The 10,422-nt window shown below is 40.2% G+C and overlaps 1 protein-coding gene across 1 annotated transcript; it reads right to left on the minus strand.

Annotated features, from left to right (window-relative positions):
• Positions 1-1,085: 1,085 nt before the first annotated feature.
• On the minus strand, positions 1,086-2,759 carry LOC142400663 (tripartite motif-containing protein 16-like). Its single transcript, XM_075485748.1, has one exon. The coding sequence runs from the start codon at positions 2,757-2,759 to the stop codon at positions 1,086-1,088; it is 1,674 nt and encodes a 557-aa protein (XP_075341863.1).
• Between the last annotated feature and the right edge of the window lie 7,663 nt (positions 2,760-10,422).

A 10,422-nucleotide genomic window follows, 5' to 3' on the forward strand; every position in this document is an offset into this window, starting at 1 on the left:
ATCCTCTCTTTATCTTGACTGATGCGTTTCAGCCAGAAGTGAAAATCAATACCTCGCTGATATTTCTATCAACACTGGTGAACCAGATTCTTTAGGAAGAGTCAAGCAAGTTATCATGGATCAAAGAAAGTGAATCTAACAATGGAGGTAATCAAGAAGTCAGAGATTGGAAAAAAGCATCAAGTTGAAAATAAATTTGATGAACTATGATCTCCGGGATAAGTGAACTATAGCCCACTTGTCAACTAAAGCTTAATACTGCCAACCATCTTGGGACACCAGTTAATGCCATGAGCAAATATGAGAGGAAAAGTTTTATCCTCAGATTTGTGCCGTACCTTTGTTTGGTCAACACAGAACTGAAAAGCAATCTTTGTTATTCCCCAACTCTCATTAGATAACATCAAACATTCATGAATATCATATATAACTATATATTTATAGAGCTGATTCTTTCTACATAAATATGTGTTTTATTGTAATCATGTTGAACCATGTTAGTTTATAATGTCCCTTCAGTTTGTTGTTATGAGCCATCTATAAATAGTTCCTCACTGTTAAAGAATAAATGTCAGAACAATAAAGTGGTATTTCTTATAAAAACTTTAATTTGTTGTCACATTAAACATGATAACTGATCTCATGATTTATTCTGATCTTGGAAATGAACACCTCAGAACAGACTTCCTCATTTGTTGGTTGATTTAGAAAACAGCAACAACATTTGATCTCTGAAACAAATCAAAGTAAGACAAACTACAGAATTATTTTCACATTTACAAAGTGATGGGATTTGAAAATAATCTGTGATAAAGGAAGGTCTGCTGGTTTCTCTGTTTGGCTCCATGAAGTGGAACAGAAACAACAACATACAAATACATCAACACAAGGATCCAACTGATATTTAGAGCTCAGAGAAGTTTGGATTTTCAAGTGGAGAAATATTTCTATGAATCAAACTCATCATTAGCAGTGATATCCTCCATGGCTGCACAGACACAGGAAAAAGCAGCAAATTAAAAAAAGAACAGCAGCGCAGAGACATCACAGCAATGAACTCTCAGCAACAAACTGACTAAATACATTTATTTCACTTTACACAACTCAGCTGTGGCTCCAGATTCCCAAAATCTAACTCCAGCGTGGAGCGGCTGAGTGAATGTGGTCTGGACTCTGTGGAGGAGAGTCATGGTTTCAGAGACGCTGTAGAAGGACAGAACACCTGCTCTGTGATCCAGGTACACTCCTACTCTGGAGGACTGAGGACCTGAGATGGAGGTTCCCATGTTGTTGAACCAAAATTCATTCTGGTTTTTGTAACAATCTAATGCCCAAGATTTGTCATTAAATCCAAATCCACCTTCATCCCCTGCTCTGCTGATGTTCATGTATGCGACTGCTACATCAGCTCCTCCCCCTCTCATCTCCACCTCCCAGTAACAACGTCCAGTCAGACTCTCTCTGCTCAGGACCTGAAACCGATCTCTGAATCTGTCTGGATGACTAGAGTAAGACTGAGGTTGTGTCATTAATGTCACTTTTCTGTTCCCCTCTGACAGTAACAGATATGTGTTTGCTGTGTTTGGATCCAGTGTGATTTCACATGAATATTTTAAGAAGTCAGCTCTGCTCTTTGGTTCTGGTTCTGGTTCTGACAGTAAAACATCCACAACAGTGACTGTCAGTGAGGTGTTTTTCCATTCCTCTCTCAGGATGTCCTGTAGTTTATCTCTGAGCTCTGACACAGCTGCTGTCACATCCTCAAAGTGCCTCAGAGGACGGATATTGATGCTGGGTGAGTGTGTAGACTCACTGAGTGCTGACACTGAGGGGCAGTTGTGCAGAAACTGGCTGTGATCCTCTGTGTGTGAGAGCTGCTTCAGCTCAGCATCTTTCCTCTTCAGCTCAGTGATCTCCTGCTCCAGCTTCTCCTGAAGCTCTTTGACTCGACTCACTTCAGCTTCCTGCTGGGATCTGATCTGCTGCTTCACATCAGAGCTTCTTTTCTGGATGAGACGGATCAGCTCAGTGAAGATCTTCTGACTCTGCTCCACTGTTTTATCAGCAGACTGATTGATGGCCTCCACCTCCTGCTGAAGCAGCTTCACATCTTTCTCTCTGTCCTGGATTCTCTGCTGGATCTGTTGTCGACTCCCCTCCAGCTCTCTCTGCCTCTCAGTCCTTTCTGCTGCAGCTGACACTGTGTCGTGGCCTTTATGTTCATCCACAGAGCAGAGATAACAGATAGACTTCTGATCAGTACGGCAGAACATCTTCATCACCTCATCATGAACAGAGCAGATGTTCTCCTGGAGCTTCTTGGAGGGCTCCACCAGCTTGTGTTTCTTGAATGGAGCCACATCATAATGAGGCTGAAGGTGTTCCTCACAGTAAGAGGCCAGACAGAATAAACAGGACTTGATGGCTTTCAACTTTCTTCCAGAGCAGAAATCACAGGCCACATCTTCAGCTCCAGCATAGCAGAGATCAGCAGGAGCAGCTTGGAGTCCAGTCTTCTTCAGCTGCTCCACTAAATCAGCTAACATGGTGCTTTTCTCCAGAATAGGTCTTGGTGTGAAAGTATTCATGCATTGAGGGCAGCTGTGAATTCCCTTCTTATTCTTTCCATTCCAGTAGCCTTTAATACAGTTCATGCAGTAGCTGTGTCCACAGGGAATAGTCACCGGCTCCTTCAGCACATCCAGACAGATCGAACAAGAGAAGCTTTCCAGGTCCAGTTTAACCATTTTCTTTGCCATTTCCTCCATTTGGCAGAGCAGTGTGTGACTCTCAGAGCAGAAACACCGTCTGTGCTGTCTTACAAAACAAATTCCACCTCCTTTTATTGCAGCTGATCTTCACTTAAGAGCTCCTCTACTGTCACACAATGGTTTCACACATCCTCCCACCTTCAGATCAGTTTGGGGAGGGAACAAGGAAGTTTCCTTCACTGAAAGGGACAGTGCTGGTTTCACCTCAATCCTGCAGTAAAGTCAGGATTGTTCAAGGGTTTGTTGCATTATTCTTATTTGTTTTCTGTTGAAGGGAAAGATTCATTCATTAACCTTCCACTGAAAGTTGAACATGAAGAAAATCAGTTTTTTTAATATATTAACCTCAAATAATGTGACTCTACTTTGACAATATCATAGTCCATCTGATGCCAAAAAAAACCTGAACTCTAAACCACCGCAGGGATTTCAGTATATTTACAATGGAGGAGTGGGAGATCATTTCAGAACTTCTATCTTTGATCAGTATCTGAAGCAGAAGATGTTTCACAGCTCAGATGGTTGAGGTTTGAAATGTAACCTGTGTGGGGACAGACAAAAGTGTAGAAGACAAAAAGTGGAGGTTCCAGGTGGTGATAGAAGATAAACAGCTGTACTCTGAGAAACATCTCTGCTAACGACTGTTTCTTTCAACTGAGGCTTCAGACAGATTACAGACTGACCTAAAGACTCCTGCATGATAATCACATCCATGCAGCCAAAGACCTGAATCAGTTGCACTGATTTGAAAGACAAAAGGACGCTGACGTCACCATCCATCCCCCATGATTTCAGACATTAACTCAACCCCAAACTTGGACAAACTCCTTCCCCACAGCAATGACTCTACATCCTCAGGAGGAACATTAAAAACAACCATTTCTAAAAATTTCTATCTAAACTATAAATAATTTTAGGGATTTTAATCTCATTCTCAACAGTGACAGTTAAGGAGTGTCATCAGATGAATGAGAACAGTTCAGTAATGAAAACACAGTTTAAACTATATACAATCTGACATCAGACATCATTCAAAGTTTAAACAGGACAGGAAAGGCCCGGCTTTAACTGAACTAAATGGTTTGTTGATATATTTTATAGCGTTGACATAATGGCAGTTTCAGTTTTAGGAAAAATCAGGACTCCTCTCACTCTGCTATCCTGGGGTCTCACACTCTATCTTGACAAGCTCAAAATTAATGCCAAATTAACTTAAATAAACTTCTCTCATATCCAAAATGTCTGCTGCACCTAGACAAATTATACTTCAAAATGTAGGTATTTTGGTCCTCTTTCACCCAATTTACCTGTCATTGTGCTTGACCTCAAAGTTTTCTCTCAAATGACCATTGAGCAGAGAGAACGACCACTCGGGCTGCCATTGACGGCCATTACAACCAGGTCACCTCATCTCCTTATCAAATCAATGTAAAGTCTGTTTTTAAATCTGGCAATAAAAAAATACTGTACACAGGAGCAGAATAAAACTTACACCAGTGGCTTCTGCCGTCCCTTCTGGCACTCCTGCTTCAAGCATTTTTTATATGACTCATAGTTTTTGAACAGGAACTGTTTCTTTGAGGCACACATATCAGTATTGAACACCAATGTCTCCCTGTCAGTTGGAGCCATATTGTGTGAGCTCCTCTCCTCTTACCCACTCAGCTGTCTGCACAGCAACTGATCACACAGCTGATATTCCTACTGAGGGCACAGCCAAGATGGCTGACCTGTTATAACAGGTTTATGACAGCCACTGTGTCATGTCTGCTCCCAATACAATATGACCATAGCATGAAAACCTCTGTCTCTCAGCCGGCAGTAGCTTCATTGGCACCCATCAAAATTTCTTAGGAAATGTTATAGATTTTCATAATATCTTGGTGATTTACACTGTTACACATATTTTCAACACAGTCATCATGTGGTATGAAAACCTGAAAGTCAGAAATAAACTGAAATGATAAAAATATTCACAAGAGCTTGAATAAGGGCAACTGGACTTCTTCTTGGATCTTGAAGACGTTTCACCTCTCATCCGAAAGTCTTCTTTTGTCTAAAGTAGATGGATCAGCTTATACAGAGGGTCGTTACAGTCACATGTGTCACTGAACACCCACCATTGTGCATGTCGTTTGTCTTTATCACCTCCGAATTGTCTACCTGAGTGAGTTCTGTTCACAGAATCCAAGGTGAGAATGATTGTGAAACTGCCTCTGGAGGAGAGACAATGCTGCATTGTAGGTGCTGGGAAGGTTAAAGGCGGTAGCATGGTTGCCGCGTCTGTCACGGCGGTGGTGGACCGTGACGTCAAAATGACGTTTCAGGCCTGGCGCTTGCCTTGAAAAGACGGCGCAGCGCGTTGTCGTGCACCAGTCGATTTTTGTAACTTGGCGGCGCCGAGCACAACGAACCGGATGGACCGATGTGAGACCAGGCTCAGTCAGGAGGTGCGTTTGTACAGGCAGCTGTAAGAAACTGCAGTGAAACAGCACAGGGAGCACGTAAACTCCCAAAACTGGTGCACAGAGATGGGCAGAACTTTGGGGAAAGAGGGAGAGTTCTGTAAGAATGTGTGGAAGAAGCTACGGGACAGATACGTGAAGGCAAAGAAGAGGGCAGAGACTCTGTTGATGCCGGGGGCTTCAAACCTTCACCTCTTTTAACTGAATTAAAAAATTAAAATGATCCGAAAACTGCAGCAGTATCATTAATTACAGTATTCTTGCTCTTGACAGCGGCATTGTTTTCTTCTCCACTTTCGTGGTTGCAGAGTAGAGGTAACCTTCACGTAGCAGCGCCACCTCTGTGACGGAGAAAATTGCAACTACTGGCGCGCAACGACTTGCGCCACTATATAGGGTCCTATGGCGGGCACGAACTCGTGACGTCATCAACACCGCTCGCGCGAGCAGACGCGGCAACCATGCTAGAGCCTTAAACCTGAGACCACCTCCTCTGTTCAAAAATATTTTTTTTCAGTTTTACATAGATAGGTTCTTTGATTCCTCTCTCAAACTACCTGTCCTCTCTGTCCAGAATGTGGACATTACTGTCCTGAAAAGAGTGTCCCTTCTTACAGCTGATACTCCTTCTGAGGGCACAGCCAAGATGAATGACCTGTTTTAACAGCTTTATGCCAGCCACTGTGTTATGTCTGCTCCCAATATAATATGACAATAAAAATGACAGCCTCTGAGTCTCTCAGCGGGCAGTAGCTCAATTGGCACCCATCAACATATCTTCAGAAATTTTGTAGTTCTTTGTCACTACCCAGTTTGTGACCATCTGCAGGTATGTTTGTTAATGTTTATATATTTGGCAGACACCTTTATCCAAAGCAACTTACAGGTAGGGTAAGGGGGTCTTTCCTAAGGACCCCAACTATTATTATTAACTTTATTTGTTATAGAGGGACAGTGTACACTAATTGACATTTCACAAAGAAAATGTAAATGCACCCAATTATAGCCAAAAGGCTAGTTTCCATTGGTAGTCCCCCTGCCAGAAGGAGCATGGCAAAGTTACCTATTAATTAAAAGAATAAATTACAGCAAAAAGCAAGCAAAACAAAAATAAAACAATTACAATACATATAAAAAACAGACGTGTAACACATCTGTCTACAACCCACCCAAACCCAACACACACACATCCACAAAAGATACCCCCCCCCACACACACACACACTCTCATACACCCTCTAATCTCATACACTAATGCTGACAGACTTGGTTCTCTATCAGCCATTTCTTTAATTTGAATTTGAATGAACTATAAGAACTGGACTCTCTTATGTTTTGTGGGATTGTATTCCACTGACCAGCTGCTTTATAAGTGAAAACTGACTGACCAAAAGTTGATTTCTTGTAAGGCACTACACAATCACCTCTAGCAGCCCATCTAGTAACACTGGTTACAGATGATCTAAATTGCAGTAGGCTGCAGAGTGGTGGTGGAGCTAAGCTGTGTCGGATTTTATATACAAGACAACAATTTTTAAACATAACAAGATTGTTCCAACTTAGAAGCCCATATTTGTTAAGTATTGGACAGTGATGAAAAGATCTTGGTTTTTTATCTAAAATCTTGACAGCTTGTTTATATAAAGATATTATCGGCTTTAATGTCGTGGAGTTTGCAGTGGCCCATGTTGGTAGACAGTAATTAATATGTGACATTATAAGAGAGAACATGTACATTTTTGCAGCCTCTGTTGACATATAATTTCTAAGATGCCTACATTTTTAAGTGTAAAGTTTGTGATCCTACTCACCTTTTTAACATGTTGCTTGAAAGTCAGGTCACTGTCCAAAATAATGCCTAAATATTTATATTTTATTTACAATTTGAATTCTCTGCCCTGAAATGAAAACATCAGGCTCTGTATAAGATTTTTTTGTTTTAGCAAAGAACATGGCTACAGTTTTAGAAGTGTTAAGTTGTAAATGACAATTATTCAACCAATTTGAAACATTAATCATAACTTTTGTCAGCTGTACTGCAACCTCAGAGTGATTTTTACCTTTAATAAAAATGACAGTATCATCTGCATACATAAGGATCTCACTGCCTTGGCACACAGATGGAAGGTCATTTATATAAAGACTGAAAAGAATTGGACCCAAAATTGAGCCTTGGAGTACCCCTGTTACAAGATCTTTAAAGGAGGATCTTGTATTTTGTATTTTAACACATTGAGAGCGGTTAGTAAGATATGATTTAAACCAGTTAGATGTATACTGAGAAAAATTAAACTGAACAAATTTTGACTGAAGAATATTATGATTAACTGTATCAAACGCTTTTCGTAAATCCAGAAATATCGCCCCAACCACGCCCCCTCTGTCTATCAAAGACTTAACTCTTTCAATAAAATAAACAGTTGCCGTTTCTGTTGAGTGGTGTGCCCTAAATCCATGTTGCATTGGATGTAGGAGTTGGCTAGAATTTAGATGAAGAATTAGTTGGTCCGCCGCTAACTTTTCTATGACTTTGGACATAACAGGGAGAATACTTATTGGTCTATAATTTGAAACTAACTGCGGGTCATCATTCTTAAAGATAGGAACAACAACTGCAGGCTTCCAATATTGAGGGAAGCTCCCTCGACCCTGAGTCAGAGAAATATTTACAATATGTGTGATTTGTTTAATCAATGAACCTGCACACTCCCTGATCATAGCAGAGTCCATTTCATAAACATCTTTTGAAGATTTAGGTTTGAGTGAATCAATCACTTTTAATACTTGCGCTTCAGAGACTCTTTCAAAATTAAAAATGGGTCCTGGTATTAGTTCCTTGATATCATATTGCTGGTTTAAGGAAAAACTGTTGGCAATGGTAGCTACCGAATCTACAAAATAATGATTTAATCCTTCAGCTACATCCATTGCCTCATTTGTTAGTGTGTCATTAATTCTCAGTTCGATCTGTTTTCTAGCATTGTTTTGTCCAGATAGTTTCTTTATTTGCTGCCATGTCATTTTAGAGTTTCCCTTATTATTTACTATTATCTCAAGGAAGTAATTTGCCTTGGCTTTTCTAAGTTCTTTTGTCACCTTATTCCTTATTGATGTAAATTTAAGTCTGTCAGTTGTCAATTTAGACTTCAATGATGCTTTTAGGATCTGATCTCGTTCTTTCATCATTTGAAGTATACTTTCATTTATCCACGGAAGGGAAGCCCTTTTATTTTTATTTCTAGACATTTTTGAAAACTCTTTAATACGTTTGTGCAGTTTATCCACAAAATACTGGCTAGTAAAGTCCAGATTATCTGATTTCATTAATTCATCCCATTTCATATTCTGAACATCATTTTTAAAATCTTCCTTTTTATTCTTTGGTATCTTCATATAATCCATGCTCTGTGCAGAAACAGAGCCTTTCTTTCCATTTACTTTTCTATAGGAGATTATGATCGTTGAGTCCAGTTATAAAGTTATAAGATTTAATTATTCTTTCAGGTTTATTGCTAAAAATTAGATCAATCTGTGTACTAGAGGAATTGGTAATTCTGGTTGCTCCGCTAGTTACTTGTGTTAAATTAAAACTGTCAGTTACTTGTTTCAGTTGTTTTCTTGCAGACTTATCTTCCCAATTCACATTCATATCTCCTATAACAATCACCTCTCTATTGAAGTCACACTGTTGCAACATTTCTCTAAATTGTTCATAGAAACTGACATTTGATGAGGGCGGACGGTAGATTACAATTAGGGTTAATGACATTTCTGAAGAGAGTACAATATTTAAACCCAGACATTCTAGTTCACATGCCATGTCTGATTACATTACATCTAATTGTGTCCTTTAAGTAACACATAACCCCCCCACCTTTTCCATGTTTACGATCATTCCTAAAAATATTAAAACCAGGCACATTTATAGCCGCATGTGGCGAGTTTACATTTAACCATGTTTCAGACATTGCTAGGAAATCCAAATTTGATTCTTGTAAAAGATGTTGTACTTGTTCACATTTAGAAAGAACACTTCTTATATTTATGTGACCACCTAAGAGTCCTTTGGGTTTGCTACGTGAGTCCCAGATTAATCTAGAGTTGTTCACAGTTTTAAACACTTTCCATTTACGATGCTTAATTATGGCTTTATTTATGCGTCGTTTAGACCTAGTTGCCTGTAGGACTTCAGTTATCACATTTCCATGATTAACGATATCCTCCCAGCGTTGAGTTGTTTCAGTCGTCATCCGTCCAAGATCACTCTTCGGACCACCAGTCTCGTCGTTGCACGTCTCTTCAACGATATTGACATCCGAGTCCAGGCTGGCAGCCGCGTCAGCCTTTACTTCCATGTTTCCCCTCCACGAGCACCCAGGCCCCAGTAGCCAATCTTCAGAAGCACGTTCACTCCTGTCTGCTCTTCCGAGCGTGACCTCGGCCACTCTCTTCGCATCTCCCGTGGATGTTAAAACAGCAGAAATATCCGCGTTAGTTGAAATGCAAGCAAACCCGACAGAAGTGCCCCATTCCACCGAGCTTACTTGAGGGATCACAGCAGTGCTCCTGATGTTGTTTTCAGGTAAGCCTATATGGCGTCTGCTTTGCACGTTTACATATTGGTCTCTCATTTCACATGTGGGAGATGGACCGGGGCACTGATGTATATCCCCGGACATCAGAAGGCAGATGGTAATTATAACTGCTTCGAAGCTTTGGCATTTAGATGCGGTTTTGATCGTTTTCATACTGTGACGTTTAAAGGTTATCGCTGCATGCCAACCTGGACATACGACAGTTTGTTTACATTACCTGCACTGTTGAATATTTTTGTATATGTACATTTTCATATTTTTTTTGCTTTTTTCCACCTTGGTGTGGCTCTGAGAAATAAAACCAAAGCTTTAAGGACACAATGTATCTCTTTTATTATTCTGACAATCATAGTATGCCAAACTACAGAAATGTCTTTAAACAACCATTTAACAAACCATTAAAAAAACCATACAAGCAAGTTAAAAAAATAGTTAAAAAAAACACACACAGTGTGAAAGAGTTGGTAAAGAAAAAAGGGCCATCACTCTTCGAGCGCTCCAAGTGTACCACGAGTCACCACATCGTTCTGCCATGGCACAGATCCACGCTCTGTCTGGAAGAAAGACATCAGGTTTCTCCTCACTGCCATA

The sequence above is a fragment of the Odontesthes bonariensis genome, chromosome 2, assembly GCF_027942865.1.
Source record: "Odontesthes bonariensis isolate fOdoBon6 chromosome 2, fOdoBon6.hap1, whole genome shotgun sequence".
Lineage (NCBI taxonomy): Eukaryota > Metazoa > Chordata > Actinopteri > Atheriniformes > Atherinopsidae > Odontesthes > Odontesthes bonariensis.